At 39.2% G+C, this 24720-nt stretch overlaps 1 protein-coding gene across 14 annotated transcripts in view; it reads left to right on the top strand.

Moving 5' to 3' along the window:
- The window catches only part of LRRFIP1 (LRR binding FLII interacting protein 1), a 115027-nt gene that overhangs the window by 73177 nt on the left and 17130 nt on the right, over positions 1 to 24720 (top strand). For 5 of the 14 annotated variants that reach the window (XM_064452145.1, XM_064452147.1, XM_064452134.1 and 2 more), the window contains 10 exons: positions 1858 to 1938; positions 4208 to 4273; positions 7869 to 7946; positions 16657 to 16689; positions 17498 to 17623; positions 19018 to 19089; positions 21280 to 21450; positions 22401 to 22493; positions 22985 to 23077; positions 24257 to 24349. In XM_064452145.1, coding sequence (XP_064308215.1) covers positions 1858 to 1938; positions 4208 to 4273; positions 7869 to 7946; positions 16657 to 16689; positions 17498 to 17623; positions 19018 to 19089; positions 21280 to 21450; positions 22401 to 22493; positions 22985 to 23077; positions 24257 to 24349 — 906 coding nt within the window. The remainder of the gene's footprint in view (positions 1 to 1857; positions 1939 to 4207; positions 4274 to 7868; positions 7947 to 16656; positions 16690 to 17497; positions 17624 to 19017; positions 19090 to 21279; positions 21451 to 22400; positions 22494 to 22984; positions 23078 to 24256; positions 24350 to 24720) is intronic. The other 9 variants (XM_064452137.1, XM_064452140.1, XM_064452143.1 and 6 more) reach the window with 7 other exon arrangements.

The following is a 24720-nucleotide window of genomic DNA, read 5'->3' as shown; positions in this document are numbered from 1 at the left end:
AAGTACTTTTGCAACTCCTGTATTGTTGCAGGGCTAGTTACAGGAGACTGAGCAAGCACAGAAGGCATTTCATGGGGGTGGGGATGTGGGGAGGCAGCATTTCCTCCCTCGCCCCTGCACACTGGCTTTGTCAGCCTATGCTTGCTCCTAAGCATGTCTTCCCGGTGTGGCTTTATACTCTGCCCACTTGGCTCAGGGCTGCATCTGTCCCTGGTGTGGCAGAGTAACTATTTTATCACATTGTAGGTGTGCTTTTAGGCTGCTGTTTTTCTGAAAATGAGGAAAATACAAAGTCTTCCTAGTATGCCTGTATTTTTCTTGATGCCTTTGGTTCTGTGAGGTGCATAATGTCTTATATATGGATTTCCAGTCTGCGTTGAAAACAGACATTGATTTGCAAATTTGAATATCCCTGCATGTTAAAAACAGCTGTATATAACAACTTAAGTTGTTCACAATATGTTGTTGCATACTTCTAAAGCTTTGGGGAAGCCAAAATACTGAGTTCCACTCAGTTTTATAAATATCCTACTGCTGTCAGCCTTCCTGCACCCTCGCAAGCCCTACATGCCAGCTTTGTGTTGAAGGGTTTGAGCAGCGGAAATTCTCACGGATAATATGCAACCACAGAAAAGCTGAGCTGGCATCCCACACTCCAGTACAGGTGTCAGGGGAAATGAATGGAGATGCTGTATATCACGCTAGATAATTAAGGAAATATTTTTGAGGGTAAGGGTGATTTTAAGTCTATGGGAGTTGTCAGAGAGTCAGTCACTATTAGTACTTCTGGCATTTAACTTGGAGTTGAATTAATATCTCCCCAAGAATGGGGAGGCCAAATAGGTAGACTGAAAGTGCAAGGTTGGCTAGATGCTAGGTATGAAGCTGCATAAAAGAAGGTGTCTAATTTAGACAGTGTCACTTCTTACAGAAAAGTTTTCTTTGCTTTCAGTCTTGCCGCGTCTGACAGTGGGCTGCTCACTTTTCCTGATGGGCACACCCAACAGTTTTGGTCCCTGACTTTGCTCTGTTTCCCGGCAGAGTTGTCCTGATGCCTTCTCCTGCATTTCTTGTGGGTTTAGCTTATAGGGGATAAACTCCTCAAGAAATTCAGATGGAAGCTGACCGACTCTATGACCAATATATTTTTCCAGTGCCTGATGGGCGACAGCAATCTACTCCATTGCATGTGCAGTCCTACCGCTGCAGACCAAGAAATAAATCCTGTAAAGCAGGAGCTTGGTTTTTTAGGTATGAAGCTGTGATGCAGCCATTTATTCTGAGTTTGAGCCTGGAAGTTAACATTTCCAGCATCTCGTGAAAGAGATGTCTGTTCTGTTTTACAGAAGCTGGAAGTATGTTGATAAATAAAGCTTCACTTAACTGGACTTAGGATGAAACTTAAGTGCATGAATGGCATATATGCTTTCATAATTGTGGTCTGTCGTCTTCCAAGTCCCATACAAACCATGTCCTTGCAACAAACTGACATTTTGCATGATAGGAACAAGAAGGGTGGAGAGAATGTGAGAGTTTGAAGTCTTTTCAGTGGAAAATAAACCAAATGGGTATTTTGTGCACAAGATGCTGTAGGGATAAAGGAAAGGCCTTCAGTTGATTTAAAAAAATCTCTACCTTACAAATGGAAAGGGCAGACAATTTTCACACGCCCTCATATTGTCAGTGCAGTTTCCTTAATGCAGTTATTTTTTCCTTTTGCATCTGTGACCACTTTGACTCCTTTCTATTTGTAATCCCCTGATTTACTTTTGGCTTCTCATTTAAAGGAATTTAGAAAGTCCTTCAAGGTATGAAGCTGAGTTATCAAGGGGTTTTTTTTGTTTGTTATCAATGCAGGCTTCGTACTACTCTGATCTGGGTCTTCACAACAGTGGCTATGCTTCCACATCTCAACCTTCTTGCCAAAATGGAAACTGGGTCTGTTGCTCTCTGGCTCTGCCTGGTCTGGACTTGTTCTGACTTCATTTGGATAATACAACCTCTTGTACTTAGGAACAAATTTGGACCAATTGTCAAGTGTCTCTGTAGTTCTTTTTAGTAAAACTTAAACAAAACCAAACCAGACCTTTTAAGATTGGAGTGAGTAATGCAAAGCTGTTTTAAAACAAGTACAATTAGTTTTCCTTTGCTGCTCCTCCCTTTCCTACAGTTATTTTGTTTGCTTTTGGCCTCAATTGGTCTGGAAAAATAAGGGAAATGTTAATTAACTGAAGTTCTCTATTCTATTTGAGGAAACTCTCTGACCATGTCAGCCTAGCAAGCTTAAGTCTGGACAAAATGAAATTACGAGCAAACAATTCACAGACTGCTAGAAGGAAATTACTGAACTTTCAAAATCACCCAGGAGGTTGGATTGTCCTCTGCGCGTGGACGGAGTTCAATCAGTCTGGCGCTAGCAAAGTGGTGCTTGAGCAGTGGTCCGCAGCCTGTCCTGCCCGATGGGCAGCAGTACAAGGACGTTGCCTGGTGCTTTGTGGTGGCCAGCGGTGGGGGTACTGCAGATGAGCAGGCTGACTTGCAGCAGCATGTTGTCTGTAAGCTGTGGGCTGGGGACCACTGCTGGAGTATCTCTTGCACCTAATTATGCCAGATACAGTATGTGCTCTCTGAGCTTAATTGCTGCATCTTGTGGATGATGGTTACTAACAGTGAAGTCATTTATTTTGTGGTGCTCTGACTTAAGTATCCATAATTTTATCCTGAATTATTTGGGTTTTCTTTGTATTTTTGTTTAATAATAAAATACACAAATGATCTTCTAGCTGTGTGAAACAATGTTTTTCTTAAAAACCTTTTGTATTTGTGTGTAACTTTTTCTGGCTTTGGTTAAAGCGAAGAGAAACGCCCTTTCTGGTTGCTATACACAAATGTGTGTGAGACAATAACAACTTAACAACCTAAAATTAAATTATGCTGTTTTGCTTTTGAATACTGTCGTGTCCTCCCTTCCTGTAGGAAATGTGCGTGTCTGCTTGGTGGTTTTAGTCTCTGGGAGCTGAGATCCAATGCTTTTGTGGTGTGGATGACTAATACTCTCTACACTGCGTTTCCTGCTGTTGTAGTTTAATAATCCTAATCTCTTATCAAGATGGTTAATTCTGCTGTAGGTGCCTTTTTTATGTTTCATTTTCTATGCATAAAAGTTTTGTGCTTGTCTTCCTCAGCCCTCCTTGCTATACAGTGATGCCCTGCCAGCCAGAAGTTACAGGGTTTGTTTGTACTAATGCTCTAAACACAAATACCGAAGGCACTCACCTCCAGCCACACATGTGTTGTCTCTTAGCTCTGTAGTTTCTGTTCGGTCCATTTATTTCACACTCTGGTGTCTGATCCATCTGAACGCACGTGTGCAATGCTGTTTGTACAGACCTGGGTTTGCTGATCCTTCCTTTTATTCTCGTTGGAATTGTGCAACCACTGCTCATGGGGTTGTGATGCTGCTACAGGCGTCTCTCTGGATGGAGACGGCTGTCTTCATTTTGGTCTATTAGCTACAGCATGTGCAGGAGCAGGCCAGAGAGAGGCAACATCAATTCTTTCTGGTTGTTTAACGGCTAACAAGACTGTTCAAAAAAATTTTTATAGTCAGTTTCCTCTCTTCTTGTTTAACCTTTAAAATGAACTTCTCTCAGATTTTATTCCTGATGCTTAAAGGCAGAGTTCCCTGAGCCAGACATTTATATGCTAAACCGGAGCTGGAGTCTTAGAATATGCATCTTCCTCCTTTTTTATTAATTTGGCAAACTGGCTAGTAAGTCAAATTCACTGGTTATAAGTGTAGGGATTACCCCCACCCCCCACCCCTATTTTGCTGGCACCAGAAATGAAAGTTAAACAGAATTGAATGACAAGAATTGATGTAGCTGCTTTGTTGGAAGGCAACGTAAAACTGTTGAGTTGACGACTGGGAGAATGGTTAGAAATGCATGACTCTGTGATGGACGAGGTGGGTGGATGTCAGATTTTGCATGGGCCTTACAGCATTTCCAAGCTGACTGACTTGAGGTTGTCTTAGGTCTTCACTTGCACGTTGCTGCTTGTTGTGTACAGGAGATGTCCCTGTCCTTGCACATACTGCTCACTCTCCTATGTCCTTCGTGCTGCACCTTGTGAATGTGTAATGCTCCAGACTGAAATCAGGAACTGGGTCTGCCAGTCCTGTTCTGACTCTGTCTTTTAATTGTAGGCGTCTGTGTATGACGAGAGTGTTCACAGTGGGAGTCGTCGGTATAGTGCCTCTAGTTCTCGTGCTGTAAGATGTTTTCTGCATTTCCCTGTTGTCTTGTCTCTGTCCTCCAGTAACCTGTGTGTACCAGAACACAGCCTTTTCTGGGCTGAGAAACATTTAAGATAGACCATGTAAGATTCATAGTCTGTTGCTGTAGGTGAAAGTACAAGCACCCTTTCCGTGAGCTTCCATGAAAAAATAAGCAGTGATTTATCTGCTGTTGTAATGCCAGGCCTCGTGCAGACCAGCTCTGGCAGAGTCCAGCGCTAGACTTTTGCCTCCCCTGTGGCAAGAGGAATTCAGCTCTGCCTTCCACTTGGTTTGCAGATAAAACACCTTGGAAGGATGGTACATAAGTCCTTTCCCTCACTGAGACTTAATTCTTCTTTTGAATACTGAGAATAAAACAGGGCTTTAAAATAAACAAATAAATAAAAAACACTTCCCCGTTAGCACTTATCTGCTAGCATGAGGTAAAGAATTGTTGTGAACGTATGGTTTGCTTGGTTTTGTTTCTTGGATTTGTATTCTGTAGCAATGTCTCGGGCAACTTGTGCCAATGTTTTCGAAATACACGTTCCTGTGAGTGGAGGGCTCTGTCATTTATGAGGGAAGACAATATGAAGAATGACAATATAAATTGTTTCCTTTCAAAAAAGAGAGGGTACAGGGCTCAGTTTACAGATTGGAAGGCACCTTCACCTCTTCTCAGGTGGGCCCTCTGTGTCATGGCAGGTGTTTGGGCCAGGCAGTAGCTGCTGTTGCATCTGCCTGGAAAAAAATAAACCAGTCTTTTTTGATGTTTACATTCTGTGCTGTGGCTAAGTGCTTATTCTGCCTTGGAATTCCTTTGAGTATCAGAAAAACCCAACCAACCAACCAAAACAAAACCCCTGACAAACAAACAAAAAAAAAACACTACCCAAGACCTGAACGGAAAAAAAATCCTCAAGACAAACCATCATCGTTAATTTAATGTTAAAAGTTACAATTTTATTAGCTTGGAGAAGGAAACAAACTTTCCAGAATGCTTACTAAGTGCTTGTTTGTCTTTAAAGGGCTATGCCATCCCCTCACAGTCACACTGATTGACTAGTTGGGCTGTGCATCTTGCTGCTACTGACGTTAAGCTTCAGATTACTTTGTTTCACATTTGTGCCTTGTTTTCATTTGGCTGTCTTGGAAAATTCGATACTTACCTGTTTGGAGTGTTCTGGCAGCAGCAGTGAATTTGCCACTGAGGCTGCGCTGAGCTGTTTGTAGCCCTTTGTATGGGATGTCCTCCTTTGAGGGGAGTCTCTCAAAGGTCCAGATGATACATTTCTTCTCTTGGGAAAAATAATTTACAGTGGGCTCTGAGCCCAAAGACCGTTTACAAGTCTTTCAATCACTGTTAATGGCTTCAGCAGGGAACACTGAATTGCTTGAACTGGTGCTTGTTCCCCTTCCTCCATCCCATCCCACCCTGTGCCACAGGTATTTGGAAGCCTGTGTATGACCCAGCCATTCCAGTTTCTGTTGCATGGACACCCATATTAATGAGTGTGTTGAAGTATGAGGGATTTGTCTCAAAGGGAACGGCCTTGTCACAATTATCAAGTTATCTGTGGTTATTTTAGTGCTTCTGAACCTCGTAGCTCTTTCAAGATGTAGAGGGTGTGCCATTTGGGTAGCTCTCCCCAAAGAATGTTTTTAGATGATTGGAGGACAGGAGAATGCAGGGGATGAGGCTGAACAAGTGGGACTTGCTTCTGTATTCTGCCCTGCAATACACAGACAGCAACTATGGAATAAACAGGTCCCATGAAGCATTAATATGGGGCTCATCAGTAGTTATACTTTTTCCCTGTCATGCATTTCAAGTTTACTCTACATCCTTGTTATGTTAAACATAAAACACCAGTGAAGGTGCAAGGATTCTGTGCTGCTAGAGCTTGTTAACAAGGAAACAAAATCTAAATATTTAGTTCAGTGCTTTTAGTTTTTAATTTAGGAATTGAAGTTGCTGTGATTGAAAATAGTTATAACTGTGTGCAGTTCTAAATTTTGTGTATTCTCATCTCTGAAATGAAGCTCAGTAGTTCAGGTGCCAGTGTCACTTCATTGGAGGACATGGCTCGGTTACGTTCTGCCCTGCTTCAGGGTCTTGCCAAGGGCTGTGTACCTTGGAAGATAATGCTTAGTGGTTAGTAACTGAGCTTATGCTTGTACTGTAGCTGGAGTTATTTACAGTGTATCCTCTTATCATTTATTAGTACGGTAATCTTACTTTTCATTTAACACTGTGCCGCTTTGTTAGTGTGACTAATGATGCTGAAACAGTCCTCCAATAGCTTGGTGGAGACCTGGCTGTCTGTAGCTGAGGAGTCCAGGGGATTGCTGTAGTGGCCAGGTAACTTCATAGAAGAAACTTTTTTTTAAAAAAAAAAAGTACATGCATCTCAAAAGTAGGATAATTCTGTAGATTTCAGTGGTTTTTGTTTCTGAGAAACAGTCTTAAGCATCGATAAAATAAACTCACAAAGGTCATCAGCAGTGTAGTCTGAGCTGCTGAGAAGAGCAGTTTCTCATGCTTGTTCCTGTCCCCGAACTGCCTCTGCCCTTACGTCGGTACAAGGTTTTGCATGTAAAATTTGACAGACTGCCATGCCTTTCTACAAAGGCTATAGTCACAGTTGCCTTGAGGTGGTAGCAATAGGAAAAATATCATGCCTGGTAAACCTCAAACGTTAATCTCTGTTCTGAGTGTATCACAACCTCCCTTTTATATATGCTTTATGTATCTTTCTGTAAAGTTCATCTAAACACAAGATTGAATGTGAAGCTGCTACTCTGAAACCTGAAAATATATTTTAATAATAATTTAAAAAGGGGATAATTCTCAAATGCATTTCCAGAACAAGTTTTATTTCTGTTTCCCTGATGCTTTAAACTTTCATTTCCCTGCTCTATTTCCACTGCATTAAAACCTTTGGAAGTAAACCAGTGTAGATACATTCTTTGTCCTTGTCAGCAACAAGTCAGCCTTGTCTGTTCTGCATCACTGCTTAGATGTCTGCTTTTCAGAGGGACTGAAATACTTTCTTTGGCAGGAGATTAGGACTGCAGGTGCTGCAAAAGCAGGAGAAATCCTTAGTCTCTGAGGTGGTCTCAGTTTTTACTTTAATCACCATGTAGATGGATGTTTCTTGCTTTGGCCTGTGAAGCGTGGATTCCTTTAATATGTGCACGATGTTGGAAACATGGGAAGAAGGCTCACCAGAGAACCTCTCAGCTCTTGAAGAGTAGCAGGATTGAGCCTCTTGTATAGAGGCTGAGTTGTTTACTTGTGACTTGTATCCTAAGATACATAAATAACTCATTAGTATTCTGTCATTCTAAGAATTGAATCAAAATTGTACTTGGTCCATCAACTGGAATTACTGCTTGCCTTAATTTTTAAATGAACAGTTGGGGTGTCTTGTTCTTTGACTTTCACTGCTATTCCTTTGCCCAGCTGCATGTAACCATTTTTGTAACTAACTTCGGATGTAATGCTCTAAATTTTCTCTTGCTTCCCTTCCCAATTCTAATGCTTTTCTCTTTTCTCTGCTTGCTATTCTTGGTTTACCTGCGGCAGCCTTCTGAGTACAGCTGCTACCTTGGTTCAGGATCTCGAGCATCCTCAAGAGCCAGCTCTGCTCGGGCCAGTCCGGTGGTGAGCTCCTCTGTTTTCCTTTGTTCTTCAACTGTTTAATTCTTCTGTTCTTCAAGGTCTCTTTTGTACAAAGAGGTCACTGTCCCTCGTGAGACAGTTTCTTATGGTATTAATTGGACCTTTTGGGCAGTGTTTAAGACAAAGAAGGGGTGAACCAGATGAGAAGTTACAAAACCAAAGTCATTTCTATGCATATGTTTTTACAATAGAAGTACTCTGTGGATTCATGTGGTAATGCTAAATTTTTTTCTAAGTTAGACATAAAACACATCGGCAAGGGTATTGTGAAAAAGACTGTGTTGTGGATGCTAGTGCCACATGTCCTTTGGTTATTAAAATCAGGAGACCATAAATCTTATGGCAGCATTCAAGTAGTTTAGTTTCTCTCCATTCAACAGTATTTTGGTGGTGTTTTGCTGCAGAGCTGCAGGGCTATCCAGAGATTTCAATCTTTTCTGTTCAGGATTTGAACATATTTGTCGGACTGTAGATTACCAGGCACTGCAGAGTTGTTGGCATGGTGAAGTGCTGGAAGGATTACGTGTACCTGGCATGTCTAGCATCATGAATTCCCAAGTAGTCATGGCTGAACAAGGCTGAAATGCTGAAGGCTTGTCCAACCCCTGTGACTGCAGTAGATCAAGATAATGCTTTTCCCCCTGCTTTTTATAGATATAAAGTAATTGTCTTCTGGTTTTTCAGCGGCATATTAGTGCTTTCCCTTTGATTGTTCCATCTAGCTGTTTACAGCTCTGAATATCTTTCCTGATTAATTTCAGAGAAAGGCCTGATAGTGTGGTGACAGTAGTAGAGTGAAGTAACGTGTCTTTTAGAGGAAATGTGCAGCTTACAGTAAACTAGTCTGTAACCAAATTAATCTTCTGTTGAGAGTGAGTTTTGAAGTGTTGCACTCAGTTTTGGTAAGCTGGCTTTGCTTCATTTAAGCCTTCCTGCTAGTGAAGTTTTAATGTGCTAGCTCTTTTGGGACCTGTCACACATTACAGTATCACCCACCTCATCACTTTGTATCTTGGTAGGTAAATTAATACACAATGTGCTTCTGTAGTCACCTGTTTGCCTTTGTTGCTTTGCTGAGTAATTGAAACTTAAATGTTGCCTTAAGGACTAATTAAAAAGGAGTATCTTGGTAGTCAAAGTACCACTTCAGCACGCAACATGGTACACTGTAATGTGAATGTTTGGAGTGTTTCCTCTTCAGTCAACACACATACAAAACAAGTCCTTATTGCAGACTATCTGATGACCCCCGTCATGCTGGTTCCCCCTTCAAATGTAGCCTGCAACGTGAAAGCCTGAGTGCTGTGGGGGTTTTCTCCTGTAGTTAGAACTGTGCAGTAAGTCTGCATCCCAGTGGTGAAAGATGCCTGAACTCCCCATGCAGGGTTACTTCTTGTCTTCAGGCAGGGGAATAGGTGAGCCTTTTGATCAAGTGAACCCTCTCCTTCCAAGTGAGAAAGAGCTGAATAAACTGGCTGGAGCAAAAGAAAATGGAACTGATAGAATAGAGCTCTGCCTCTGAAGTGTTGGTGTTTCCTAAAGACAAGGGTACATCCACTTTGTAAAATTACAGTATTTTTTTTTAAAAGGGTTTTCATCAGATAAAGTATGGCAGTTGGTGGGCTATAAATAAATTGGTATTTTAAATGAGTTCCTGAGTCTGAGCCCCTGAGCTATGCATTTTTGCAGTATATATCTTACATCAGTAATACTTCTTAAATAGCTTTGCAAATTGAATTTCAATTATCCCCAAAGCAAAAAATAATGAGAATAACCAGGGATTCCATTAAAGCTCTTCAAGTGTAAGAATTGGGTACCATACATTGATGTTGGTTTCCATTATGTGGTTTTTGTATGCAGTCTGAGTCACTCGTGCAAGCTGCTTACGGTAATCAGAAAATGCAGCTTGCTTCTCCTGGGAGCTACAGGGCATTTTTTTGTTTTTAATTCTCTGCTTACACTTTGGACTGTTTGTATGCAAGTGGCTGGAGATAGTTAGCTGTGTCAGCACTAATGCTGGAGAAGTGCTGAGCTGAATCTGCTCTGCAAGGAGACAACAGGCACTTTTTTATAATTATTAATTTTCTTTAATTAGTGGTTTATTGCAGGCTGTGAAGAGCTTCCATTATTTCTGTGGCCTTGAAGCAGAGCTGAGAGTTAATGCTGTAGTGGGTCTAAAAGGCACCACTATAGGGGCTTTGCTTCTCCTAATGCAAGGTAGTACAAGCTTTGTTAATGGGGTGGTGTTGCTCTTAAAAAGTTCCAATTACTCCACGGGGTCAATGCAGCAGCACCTTGTGATTTCACACCCCACCCCCTACCCAGTCCCCCTGCCTTTTTTTCCTGTATTAAACAGACAACACCTTTTCATGTAACTCACAGTAAGGAATTGTTTGCCTTGCCTTTTACTGTCAGAGGATTCAAGGTCTTTTGATAACATTTCCAGTTGTGTACTTGATCTTGGCAGTAAAGGTGCCGAAATAGAGCCTTGTCTTCTCAGTGGACTTAGCACTGTATTGCTTCCGTTTCCAAAATGTCATCTGCTTGGACTTCCTAAAGGAAGAATCAAAATCTGCTTGGATGATGGTGATAACTTACAAGAGGAAAAAAGCGATTGTTTTTGTCTATATCAGGATTCTACGTTAGAACTATTTTAATATGTTTTAATATTGCTAATACCCAAAACCGAGTTGTTCCCTGCCTTAGTGTATCGAGCCATATGCTTTCTTGATTCTGCTTTATATATATTCTGGCATTTACATGTGTAAAGATTTGATTCCAAGTTTACTTTTTAAATGGCTGGTGGAGGAGGAAGGAAAGGGGGAGTATTCATTGGGTTGAAAAGCTGAGTTTCCAGCATGTATATGTCATTTGAGAGTGTGGTAGTTTACAAAATCTATGGAGTGTAATCATGAGTACTTAACACAGAAGTTAAAATAATTTCTCTTATTATTACAGGCATTATTAGGCAGGAAACCAAAACTGAACTGTTCCCAAGCCTGAGAAATTATGTATTGAAAACAGAGAACGATTCCATTTAACTTTCTAAATTAAAGCATACACTATCTCGTTGCTGCAGCCCTTAAATATTTTCTCAGAATTTTGTTTCCCCCTTCTATCACTGTTCATTGAACAGTGAGCAAAAAGTGATAGTAGTTTTCCTGCTGCACACAGCTTTGCCAGCTTGTGTTCCCATTTGTGTTATCATGTTTGTGATGATACAGTCAAAGCCAGGAAGATACTTAAACACATGTGAATATTTATTTGTCTTTGTATTTTTAAAAATTCAATATATTTGCATGAAATTTGCTGTTTAATTATTTTTCTTTAATATTTTTCCATTATTCCCACTAGTAATTATTGTCATTTGTCCTTGCAGTTACTGTAGATATGAGAATGTGTCATTTAATATTAAAGCATTATACTTGATGTAAAGTACAGATCTTAAGACTACTGAGAGCAAACATCAGGCTGGTCTGCACAGATGGAGGTAAATCTTGTGCCAGAGCTAGTAGCATGTTTTGGCTGAGATGGGCTTTTTAATATGAATTGCTGGAATTTTTCTTTTTTTAAAAATGAATAAACTACTAATTAGAAGCAATTCTTTATATATTTGAAGTAGACTTAGAGTGCAATAGTACTTATCTGAAGACTTTCTGAGCAAAGGAAGGCAAAATAATAGGAGAAGGCATGTTGCTACCCTGAGAAACATGATCTTTCATATTAACTCTCCCTTCTTGTGGACTTTCAGACGGGGCGCACAAGCAGTCAGCATGCAGCCTAGCCTGGCAGGCTGGTACCAACAGCAGTGTGACCAAACCAAGTGCAAGACTTAGAATGCAGGTGCCACTTAAGGAGTGCACAGTCCTCAGGTCATACATTAATGCACAGTTGTGAATAGCTTTCTTCATTTGAAGCAGCTTACCATGCTTTCACAAGAAATAAAGACAGACTTAATTTTCATGGAAGCAGTTATCAGTGTGCTTAAGCTTCCCCTTCTGTCCTCTACACTTCCAGATTTACAGTAGGCTTGTATTGTAGCCTGGGCACTGACAGTCTTGGTGTGTTTTCAGCCCATCCAGAGTGAGGATTTGCTGCAGTGCTAACTTGCATTTCAGAGACCCATAAGTTTAAGCAATAACATCTGGCTTAACACTCATTCCTTAGCGAGGATACTTCTGACAAATCCACTTTAGACCTGATAAAATTAAGCAGTGGTTTTCCCCTGCCGACTTTAAAAGCCTTATTGTGAGTTGCTAGTGTTAAGGTGACTCTCATTGGAAGAACACGCAGGAACCCTCTGTGTTACTGCCTGCCCCAGCCTAGCTGATCAAACTGTAAGATGGGGATTGTAGGAGGGGTTATATTGACTGCAGAACTTCTTGGTTTTTAATTCCAGTTTTTGTAGATACCATCCTGTGTTCAGCATTACCTATTGCAAGAATTTTTCTTTAGTGTGGGCCATATTTCAATTTCAAACTGTGCTGTACTACTTTAAGAGCAGGAAATTATCTTAATTTGTTGTCACCAAACACAAAAAACACCCTTGCTTTTATGAGGAAGTTGATCTAAGTGCAAGGTCTTAGATGGAGCTGAGCAGTGACAGTCACATGCTGAAGTTGTTCTCATATCTCAGTGTGGTACACAACACTACTCAACAGCAAGCATTTCAGATTTCCCCTCTTCTCTAGTCTTGTTCAGGTGTCTGGAAGCTGGAAATTGTGCCTTAGTCATGATTCTTCCTTTGATTTAAAGATATCTTTGCTTGCAACTGGGGCATAATGCTTAACTGTCCCAGGGTCTCTGGTCTTTTCAGTAGGTGTTTGGAGTTGTCTTGTTGGATGCACTGTGATAGTGCTGCGGGGGCTCTAATTTTGGCCTGGACACTCACTGGTGGCAGCTTCAAGGGTTAACCTGCTAGTTGATTGCAGAGTAGAGAGAAATAATTTTTGAAAATGTTTTTATTATCTATGAAAAATAGGCAATATATCCATATATAGACTTGTGGGATGATTTTGCTCTTGTTAGGTTTCCAGCTGTGGTAAACCTCTGATATTGCAAACATTTTTGTAACATGGCTCTGGACTTATTCCGAAATGGCTGTCAGAAGAGGCTGAACTCTGATCCCATTATACTTATTTTGCAGAAAACCATCTATTCCTCTTGCCAAAACAAAGATGTGTGTGCTGGAGCTCCTTAGAAAATTGCTTCCTTTTTCCTGTGGTTTTTGTTTTTTTTTTTTTTTTTTAATGCATTCAAGTACAAATTGCCTAAACTGTTGGTGGAGAGGAAGGTAACGTGTGATTAGAGGCAGACACGTGCTCTTGTGGAAATGAAAAATGGTATAGTGTTCTGGAAACTAAAGGTCTAGTATCATTAGGTGAATTCCGCTTTAGATCTCCTCATCTAGCAAGTATTCTGTTAGTCCTTCATGTTTTCATGTGGGGAAGTCCCAAAGCCAGTGTATTTGTATGAAGGACTGTGCTGAGTATAGTACTGTGAAGGTGGAGAGGTTGTTTTCAGTCTGTTTAATCATTACAGTATTCTTTATTGAACAGTAATAGGGAGGGTAAGTGTTTTGGGCAAGAATTTTGTGCAACTTCAAATGAAAAAAAAAAAAAACAAAACCACAAAACCCCACATTTTTTCCTGGCCTTTCTGATTTCGTACTGGATCAAATGCCAAACAGCTTGTCGGGGACTGGGTGACGGCTGAAAACCTGGAGTTCCCTCTGGTGGCTGAGTCCTGTTAGAAAGCACGTTCTTTTTTTTTTTTTTTAAATTAAAGGAGTGGTACTGTGAATACATTAATCTAAAGATGACCAGAATGAAAAGTCTAGGAAGTATTAATCTAAAATAGACTTCTGTCTTTCTACTCTTTGCAGCTTCTGGTGTATCACTACCACATAACCATAAAATTAAATGTTGATTGTTTCAGACTGGCTTTTTGCTTAGGAAAGTGTTGCGTAGTAGGACACATCTTTGTAATGAAAGGATACTATGTTAGAATGAGGAACTGGCTTTTCTCAAAACAGATTAGATTTTTAAAAATTAGTATTTAACATATTGGTAGTGGTAATTACTGTGTTTGAGGAGAAAATGCTCTGAGTGTTCCACTCATGGCACCGAATGGATGTGTGTAAGAGGGTATCACTAGGGAAAAGGAAATCTCCTGTATTTTTTTTAAACCACCCCAATTTTAGAAGTTACTTAATAGTTTAATTGTTAAAGATTATGCTGCCTCAGAGAATTACTAAAGATTGTTTTGCAATAAATGTGTAGCAAGCTCCACAGGTGCAGCTGAGTGCTCTGAGAAGAAATGCCCACTGTATGCATATTTCTCATCACATTATCTTCATTTCCCCCATTTTAAATGGAAGCTTTTATTTGACTCACATGATGCAGCCTTAAAACCATATCAAGATTTACTCCCTTTATCTTATTAAAAACAGGGTTTGCACATTTTTTCAGAAAACAGAGGACATTCTGCAAATGGCTTAAGGAAAATAATACTGTGAGTTGTGCCCTGAACCCAAAAGGTAGATTTAACAAAAGGTTGTATATACATTTTTGGAGATAGATTTGTGCATGTATGTGTATATACACTAATCTTTGGTAACACACCAGTATTTACACTGCCACAACTGTCTTGATAAACAGCAACAGAGTGTTTGCTGGGCTAGAAGGCTGCCAGATCCACCACTTGGAGCTGTCTGGCGTGAAAATAATAGGCTGTTTGCAAAAGTCAGTCCATCTTGTTTATTGGGTCTGAACTGAAGTATGTGCCTTCATTAGCGACCTTTTCTTATTGCATCCAAATTCAGAGATTCCCCGTTCCCCCCTCCCCCTCTCCCAAGTGCTCTGTTTATTCAGTCTCTCTGCAAAGTTTATATCTAGTGCTTTAAGTCTGGCTTATTTTACTTTGAAGCCTCAATCTTAAATTTTCTTAATGATAATCATAGGGAATTTATGATATCAGATGTGTTGTCTGTGTAAAAGGCTGATTTGTAACAGGTATCTCTTAGTTCTGGGATTATTTTTTTAATGGGGTACCCTGGGGAATATGAAAAATAACAAGTAGGATCATCCTCACACTGCTCTGTGTAATTGAAAGGAAAAAAAACTATGCCAAATGTGAACTGATTGGAGAGATATGAATTTTTAAAGTTTATTTTCAATTAAATATATTAACTTAAGCTCAACTATTCCCTACCTTTCCCTGAAACAGATCTCTCCTGACTTTCCCTACACACACACCCCATTTGTTTAAAAAAAAATTATTCCCATTGACTCAGGCTCTTGATCTGAGGAAGCCATTAATTTTATAAAGCCTTTTGGGAAAACACCTTGACTGTGTTGCTGACTGTTTCCAGAAGAAGTTGACATGTTCTGGACATTCTGCATTCTGATGAGCTTTTCCATTCATGCAGTCATTTTATGCTTATATCCGTTTTAGATGAAGATACTTACAAAAAGACTCTGTTTGGAAATGCCCCACCCCCTCCAGCAAAGTAAATTATGACAAAAAAATTTAAATTTCTGCTTTTGAGAACTTGCATATTTGTTTGGTTTCAGAGCTGGAAAAAGTGATAAGATTGTTCCCATCAAGGAAAAAAAAAATCTGCCCAGATTGTGTTGGGAGTTCCTGCCCTGTAACTTTCTTTTAAGCTTTTAAGTTGGTTTGTCTGTGGTAATTTTCTGTACTCCTAAATGTACTCCTTACTTTGGCTCTGATTTGTTTCTTTTAGACTAGTTTTAGTGCAGCATCTCTCTTCTGAATCAGTGAATTCCAGTGAGGTATTGAAACCATAAATGGGTTGTTTGTTTAGACTTTGAACTGGTCCCTGATATTTGACTTGAGGGTCAGTTTTTGTAGTTTCAGCGTTGCTTAGATCTTCACTTGAAGTCACAGTCACCTTTTGTCTTGATGGGAGAACACTTAGCAGGGGTTTTAAGCTTTACAGTTCTTTTTTCACTCTTTTTACCCGTTCTTGTTTTGGGAGTGGCACAGACAACAGTACAGTCCTTCAAGTCTAACTTGGTACTTTATTTTTTGGGATGGGGGAGGATGTGCTGGCAGGCTTCAGAGGTAGCCTTTTTTTAGTTAAGGTCCATAAAACTGTAACTTCAATAAGTTATCTTGGTCAGGAGATCTTTTGATCTTTCAATTAAAAACTTAACCACTCTGTTTAAGTAAATTGCTACTTTGGGTTTATTTGAGGCATATTTTTAAATTGTTCTAAAATAAATAGGAGTAGGTGCCTATGTCAGCACAGCACTTGCATACAGCTGTTTTTATGTCCGGGGAAAGACATCTGGGGCTTTGGTGGTCTTTGTAAGTCTTTATATTCTTGCACTGCTAACTCATAGATTGAGTGCTGTCTTCATGTTTGAAGCATTGTGATGTAGAATATGGAGAAGAAAGTCTTATTTAATAGATGAAATAGTTTTTTATCAATAAGTATATTTCACTTAATTATGTACTGCTTAGAAATTTGAGGTGAATTGTCCAGCCTTGTGCCCTGAGGTGGCAGCCAGGACACCACTCTTCTGAGTGAGCTGGCTGCGTTTTGAGTGCATAGATATTGCTGATGAAAAGTCTTTTACAGGTTAAAAATTCCCTTTCTGATATCTTACTGCCTTCGCTTGTCCTTTATTATCTAATGATTCCTTCTAAATCTTTTGTTTTACAGATTGAGGAAAGGCCAGAAAAAGACTTTGAGAAGGTAAGAAGGATGATATGAATTATTCTGATAACAGTGCTTTTTTCACATTCTTTTTGGTAGGTGGAACTCACAATGTGTGTACAGAAATAATAAAATCCATTGTGGGACAAAAACTTGAATTGTTGGAGGCTTCTACTACTACATTTTTGAAGAAGAAATTTTCAGCTTGTGGTCATTCAGATGTTACGTAGTTGACCTTTAACAGTAGTCGGCCGAAATTGCTTTAGGCTAAGCCACATGAATACTGTGTTTGTTTGTTAGATTTTAATTATGGTATTATGTAAAAATAAATAATAATTAAAAAAAGAGGAGGATACTGCAGTAGTTAGAAATGCGCTTAATGCAGAACCCTCAGTACAGTAGAACAGTTAACGTGGCTGCTGCTGCAGAGTAGATAAATACCCATGAAAGGAGGGGAGCTTGAGTGGTGGACAAAAGCATCCACAAAATGTGTCATTACAAGTTTCGAAAATATCTGGCAAGATGGTACTAGCCCCTAAAGACTTTGTCTAATTAAGAATTAATAGCTAGAACTAAGTCATGCAAACTGCTGTTATGATAGTGTTTAAATACATCTGATCTGCCTTTTCTCATTAGTATCTGTTGTTAAGTCTTGGATCTTTTGATTTTTTTTCTTCCGAGAAAGTTACATTTTAATTAAACTTGCATAATCTACAAGTGCAAGGGTTGCTGTAAGGTGTATTTAAAAAAATCAACAAAAAACCAACAATGACAAAAAAAATACCCTACAAACCCACAATGTATCTAGAAAAAAATTATAACTTTTTTAAACTGTGTGTGATTGTAGGGAGCACGTACTGTTTCAAGTTTATCAGCAGCTACTTTAGCTTCTCTGGGTGGGACTTCTTCACGAAGAGGCAGTGGGGATACCTCAGTCTCAGCTGATACAGAGGCATCTATTAGAGAAATAAAGGTAAGAAAAACTTAAAACCAGCATAAATCATTAGGAATCTGTCTCTTATTTATGTCTCTTTTGATAAGAATGTTTATATGCCTTGCATTTGAGAAATGAATAAACTATAAGATTCCTTGAAAGTAGTGCTGGTGTTCCCGTTAATGACTATAGAAATTGGCAGTAAGAATTGGGATTGACAGGCTAGACAAACTAGGACTGTCCTTGCATTATTATTAAATAGGCTAATATTATCTAAAGGGTGGTATTAAATATGCTTCATACTTCTTTCCAAAAAACAAAGTGCCTTGTCTCCCCCTCTTGGCAGCTCTGACAAAATGAATTGTGTGCTGTAAAAGAAAAGTGAATAGCTTTATTATGGAGATGCTGCTGGGAAGCTGGTGTGTATTGCAGAAATATTTGGGTGAAGTCCTACAGCATGTGATAGAACAGACTGATCATAATTGACACATGTCATCCTAACCTAATGAATTAACAAGTGGAGTCAGTATAGTACACTAAGAGGATTGAAATAATGCAAGAAGCACTGCAATTACTGCATGCTAATTTGGGGAGGGGGGCTTATTTCATAATCTAATTTGTGATTCCATGAAGTTAGAAACATTTGAATGGCAAATAGCTATGCAATCCAGCATTTGTAACATTGAGTGCTAGTCTAGGTAGTCCACAGCTAAATTGTTTTGGGTCTTGGTTTGTTGTTTTTGGTTTTTTTTAATCTGGTTTTTAATGCTCCATTCTGAAGACCATTTTAAAATGGGGAATTGTGAATTCTGTTAGCTTTCATACATACAAATTACAACTCTTCTAAAATTTCAGCCAGTTAAAACATCTGCAATTTGTATTAAGACCTCAGATATAAGCACATCTGTCCCAGTTTTAGCACTGTAAACCAGCTGAAAGATAGCCATTTGCTGGTGAACAAGGACAAAATAGGAGAGAGACTGTGAAATAGGACTTAATTATTAAATTTAGTGTGACAGATAGTTTTCATACAGTCTTTCATACATCTTTAGTGTAGCCTGTATTTCAGGCTGGCTTTGACAGCCCTTAGCCTTAATACCAGAGTTCCTCAAAGAGGGTGGTATCAGTGAAAGGGGTAGAGAAAAGGGCTGTGTGGCTGGAGAATGCAGTTGTTGGAGGTTTTGAAGCTGGGTCTGCGTCTTGTCCTTAATGTTGAAGATTTCATTTTTTCCAGTCAAGAAGAGCAGAATTAGCATAAACTTCTAACCAAGAAATTTCATTGTCCAGCAAGGCTTCAGGTTAGGATCAGGCCGCGTAACCTGTGTGGTAGAAATGTTTAAATGAGAACTTTAAGTACTTGCTTTTCCCTGTCAGCTGTGCTTCTACCCATTAGTTTCAGTAGCATCATTCATCTTTCTCACCATTTCTCTCAGGACATCTATGAGTTAAAGGACCAGATTCAGGATGTAGAAGGCAAATACATGCAGGGACTGAAAGAAATGAAGGTACTGGTTTACTGCAGATGGGGAGTGTGATGATTAATACCAGCTAAACATTCAGAGTCCAGTCAGCGTGAGACCTAGAGCTGACCTTGCATGCTTTCTTCTGGGCAGGGTTGTAAATTGTGTGAAAAGCATTTAATTAACTGGAAAAGTATATTCTGACATCGACTAATAGCGGTGAGAAATGCTTCCAAATGTTAACTGAAAGGCTGCTGATTACTATTGCATGTTGTCTTTGCAGTTTTGATATGGTAATGATTTTGCTAGCGAATTAAAATTATTAGGGTGAGGTTTTTTATAGTTTCCTAATCCAGGAAGTCTCCCAATATTGGAAGATGAACTAAAACTCATGTCCTACAGTGCTACGAAAAATTGGAATTTAAAAGCTTGTATGTTTTTGTTTTGATAAGGACTAAGGTTAATAAGATCCAGCATACCTTTGGAAAGTTGTGCATGTGAGGTATCATTTTGGTTTCATATTTAGATCACAGAAGACATCCTTAAAGAGGTCTTGTACTAACAACAGTTATGTGACGAATGAACATTGCCACCAGTTGGCACAAAGGAAACACCACTTTCATGAAGCCATAAATTTTGGTGCAACATGAACCAACATTATATTTTGGTAGTGTATGCGTCTGTGTACCACTAGCTCATAAGTGAACAGCAACATGAGCTGCGTTTTTTGGAAGAGGCAGTCTTGCGAATACATATGTAAACATCCAGGCATATAGTGCAGCATTTATCAGTATTAATTGCTGACTGTGTCATCAGCTCAACACTGTAACAGGCGAAGATGCTGCCGTCTTATGTGAGTTCTTAATGGAAGAAGAGTAGTTTGGCCTTTTTCTGTAAAACCTAACTTGTTTTGCCTTGTTGTGTAGCAGGTATAGTAAAATAATCACTCTGCATAAAAAATGTAGGTAATTTTTCAATTTATATCCCTCAGACTGCCTTTTGTGGTGATATGTACCTAAGCCACACTGCTTGATGCTAAGAGAACAAAATGTAGCATGCTGAAGGAGTGGTGCAGCAACTACCTTAACTTCTTACTTGCATATACTTCCTTTCTAGCTAATTTCTGAGGTTTGATCCTACCACTGTCTCCAAATCATGGCAGCTTTCCTTTGGTTGGTATTGGGAAGTGCACCAAAAAACAGTTTGTGTTTGGAACTGGACAAATCTGTGTCCTTAAAGACAAATTATCTTATTTGTCAATTGAAATGTAAACTAAACTGATTCAAAACTAATTTTGTCATCATCTCACCACTGCCATCCCTACTTCCATTGGCTGAATGAAAAGGGAAGTATATGAAACTCACTTGTGCTTTAGATGTAGTTACTAGAATTACTTAAGTTCCAAGAGAAAGTGCTTGATCTGTGAACTAAAGTGTTGACGAGTGTCCTCCTTGTTTGCATATTGGCACTGTTTTGTTTCTGTAACTCCTTTTTTATCTGTATTAAAATCAAACATTGCAAAGTTTGCCTGCACAACATGAAAAATGATACTGATCTTTATTTTGCCATCATCTGTTGTTATCTCAGTATCTTATATTCAGGTCAAGTTGATAGGAGAGGTTTTTCGAGACCATGGGAATTGTGTCTTACAGAGTAAATTTGTAAAGAAGGGATGCGATATAGAAAACCTCATGAAAAATGATACCTCAGGGCGGAAAAGCTACAGCTTTTTAATGGCCAATTCTAATTCCTGAGTTGTATATTTTGTTGTTTCCCACACTGCAAGGATCCCTGAAATTTGTGTGAAGTGGCTGTCAAACTGCTTTAATTTAAGGCCTAAGATCATCTAAAATGATCTTAAATCAAGGCCAGTTTACCTTTAAAAAAAAAATGCCAACTTGTCATCTTCAGCAGCTGCTTTGAGCTGCCAGTATGCAGGGGCAGGGGGAGGAGGGAGAGGAGGGAACCTTTGAGAAGGCAGAAACTGAAGCAGCAGAAAACAGGAAACATTTTATCTGTCCTGAGGTAAGTTCCTTGCTTGTAAACAGATATCTGGTAGGAACACAGGGGAGGTTATCCTCACCTTGGGACAGTTGGTAAGCACATGATGAGCACTGATTTCTGTAGGAGTACTTGTCATGCTTGTGGTTTAGTACTTAATTTTCTTGTTCAAGGGCTTGGTTGGCAAAGTGTCTTTTATAACTGATTTTGACTGTTGTTGCTTATTCTTTATAGGACTCTCTAGCTGAAGTTGAAGAGAAATATAAAAAGGCTATGGTGTCAAATGCTCAACTAGACAATGAAAAAACAAATTTCATGTACCAAGTAGATACCCTGAAGGATGCGCTCTTAGAGTTAGAAGAACAGCTGGCAGAATCCAGGCGGCAATATGAAGAAAAAAGTAAAGTATGTTACAGCTATGGCATATTATTTAACAGGGAAAGATTGGGGGGGGAATGCAGAGATGTTTGGGAGGAGGCAACCAAATTACTTTTCAAGATTTTAAATAAGTTATTTTAGTTACTGTTAAAGCAAGTGGGATAGCAGCATATTATGTGGTTGTGATCATAAAAATGGGAATCTTACCTCAGTTTCTGTCTTATAAGCAATTTCTGAAGTGAAGAAATGTTTTATATGGTAAAGCTATATTGATATTATCACATATCCTTTTATATTCTATCTCTAAAGTCAAAGGTTTTGTTCATAGTGACTTCTGGAGGATTCCATTTTTCTTTTCCTTCTAGAATATTTTTACACACAAAGCTCTCTTCAGAAGGCCCATGGGAGAGTTGTGCAGTTTATATAATTATGGCAGCACTTTGTTGAGAGTTGAATTAAATCTTACATAAATTCAGCAACTGACAGCTAGTGAGTTGGTGTTAAATAATAAAGCTGTGACTTCTATTAGCTTTTCAGAACTGGCTGTTTAGCTTGGGGCATTCGACTATAGTGCACTTAAAAGCACATAGTTCCTGGAAGATATGGTGAGTGTTTTTCAGTCTGCAATGTCTAGCTAACTCTTAGTACATGGTTATGTGGAAAGAGTGGGTTAAACTTCCATCCATTCATCTGTAAAGTCTGTAGGACTTGAGTGTAAAAGCTGTTCACTGCCAGCCTGCTGCTCAACTTACGAAACTGCCTAAATGATGTCTGTCACTTCTATATTTGAAGGAATAATAGTATCTTGGAAAAAGGACAAATAAGAAAAAGTGTGCTCTTATGGGATTGTGATTAGAGGCATAGTCAAGAATTGCATTGCAGTAAGCATTTTTTTGTGGTTGGGTTTATTTTCCCCTTTTTTTATGGGATGCTATATTTGAGCAATAAAAATGACATGAGTATTTCATTATTTATAGGAATTTGAGAGGGAGAAGCATGCTCATAGCATATTGCAGTTTCAGTTCATGGAAATCAAAGAGGCTTTGAAGCAAAGAGAAGAGATGCTTGCAGTAAGTAACATTTTTTTTTTTTAATGGCTGCTTTGATTGGTATGTTCCCCGTTAGCAGTAGGGAGTGTAGAAGGTGAGGCATGGAGAAGTTTATTCCCTACTCAAATTTCTCACCTGAAGAAAAACTAGCGTTTCAGGCCAAACAGGTTCTGATCTGACTAACAGAAATAGTACTTTCATTAAGTACTATCTAAAGTTGGACTTCTTTTTTGCCTTGTCTGTAATATGAAATAAGCTTTGTTTCAGACATCTGTTTGTGGAGATGCAGAGGAAACCAATGGAACTGTCTAACTCTTGTTGCAAGTCATCTCGTGAGTAGTAAGATTGTATTCAGGAGTGCAGGTTTAGTTGAGATGTCAGAAACTGTGCATGTAGATACTCTTTTACTTTAGCACCCGACTTTTTTCATTCTTTGGCATCACTGCAATCTTGACCTTCTTTGTTAACCTCTTACCTGCTTTCTGTCTTCTTCTTTTGCTCCTGTCTCTCAGGAAATCCAACAGCTGCAACAGAAACAGCAGAGCTATGTCAGGGAAATTTCTGATCTTCAGGAGACAATAGAGTGGAAAGACAAAAAAATAGGGGTAGGACTGTCAACTCCTGAAATGTGTTCAGAGTGGCACTGTCATTCTCCAGCTGATCCTGCTTTTGCAAAACCTCATGAATAAAATCCTCCTTAGTGACTTTGCTTGGTGTGGCTGTCTTACTATATTACAAGTGAACTAGCGAATAGCAGATTTTTGTCTTTAGCCAGTATAATAAAATCCAAGAAAAATTTAGCAGCTGGTCTCATCTCAGAACCTAGGGTAATTTATTTGCTGTGGTGCACCATTTGCATTTGCCATATTGAGAAAATAAGTGCTATTTGTAATGCAATTCCTTCAGCACTGAATTTTCCCGTATACAGGTTTAATCTGCAGACTGAGCAGAAACTGGAGTGTGATAAAGAAGTACTAGAGCCATTTATGTGCTATTGGGATGAAAGTGTCTAACCCTCCCTTGCTTCTCATCCCTTCCCACCACCCACTATCAAAGCCAAATGGAAACCCACTATTAAAGAAAAGCATGGCTTGCTTTTCTAACAATGAGCATTGAAAGACTTTCTGAATATAAAAGGAGAAAGAAATCTGGCAACTTGTCCATGCTTGTGATGTCCAATAACTTGTAGCAACTTGAAACAAAACATCGTTAAATTTTTGTTACTGTTCTACTATAGAAATATTGCGGGGGGTTCAGTAGCAAAATGCGCATTTGCACATGGTACATACCAGTCTAAAGATGACTTAATGGCAGCTTTCAAATGAATTGGAATGTACTGCACCTGTGGTGGTAACCCATGGAATAAAAAGACTATTAAAATGTGCTGGGGCTGCTTTCATGCCCTTCTTTTAACACATGGGAATGGCACTATGTCTCCAATGTGCATGTTGAAGTAATATGGGTGCGACTTGTCTAGCAGATAAGAATGAAAAGTGGATTCTCATTTGAAGGATCTATAGTGAAATATTGGGCTCTGTATGCCTTTAGTAGGAGTCCCTGGTTATTGAATAAGCTGTGCATTTCTTGGATTTGAAGTTTATCTGTGTGTATGTAAACTTGGTTCTTAAATCTGTAAACTTTACCTTTTTCATACATGCCACTTCCATGAATCTCTGAATACCTTAAATCTACTCATTCTTACTTACATCTGCTTTTCATGGTCTTTACTTGTCTTCCTTCCTTTTTTCACATCTCCTTGCCCTCTGTCTGTATTGGGAACTCAGGCATTAGAGAGGCAGAAAGATTTCTTTGATTCCATAAGAAGTGAGCGGGATGACCTTAGAGATGAAGTGATTGTGCTGAAGGAGCAACTGAAGGTATGCAAGAAGAATAAAAGAAACTTATATTCAACTGCTGACCTTTTCCTCCTGTACGTTTTTTGCAGAAAGTTTTAATCTAGCTCAGCAGCAAGAACTCTATTTTCATGTTGCTTTTAAGCTGCCATTTCAGGAATTTTCTGTATGAAGTTCTTCCCCCTAATATTGACCATGAGCCCTTAGTATAGACTGTAGTATTAAGTAGCTGCTTTGTAGGAGATGCTTCTCTGAGGAACATTTTGTGCAACCCCCAGACCAAAACTGAAAATTGTAATATTCTGTGGTTTTATCTGACTTCCAGCATGTTTAATGGAATGACTGAAGCAATTGTTTATTCAGAATATCAAGGACAAGAACACCTGAAGTCCCCT

Source organism: Phalacrocorax carbo, chromosome 5 (genome assembly GCF_963921805.1).
Source record: "Phalacrocorax carbo chromosome 5, bPhaCar2.1, whole genome shotgun sequence".
Lineage (NCBI taxonomy): Eukaryota > Metazoa > Chordata > Aves > Suliformes > Phalacrocoracidae > Phalacrocorax > Phalacrocorax carbo.
The sequence above is the reverse complement of the archived record's forward strand: the minus strand, read 5'-3'. Positions and strand labels throughout refer to the sequence as shown.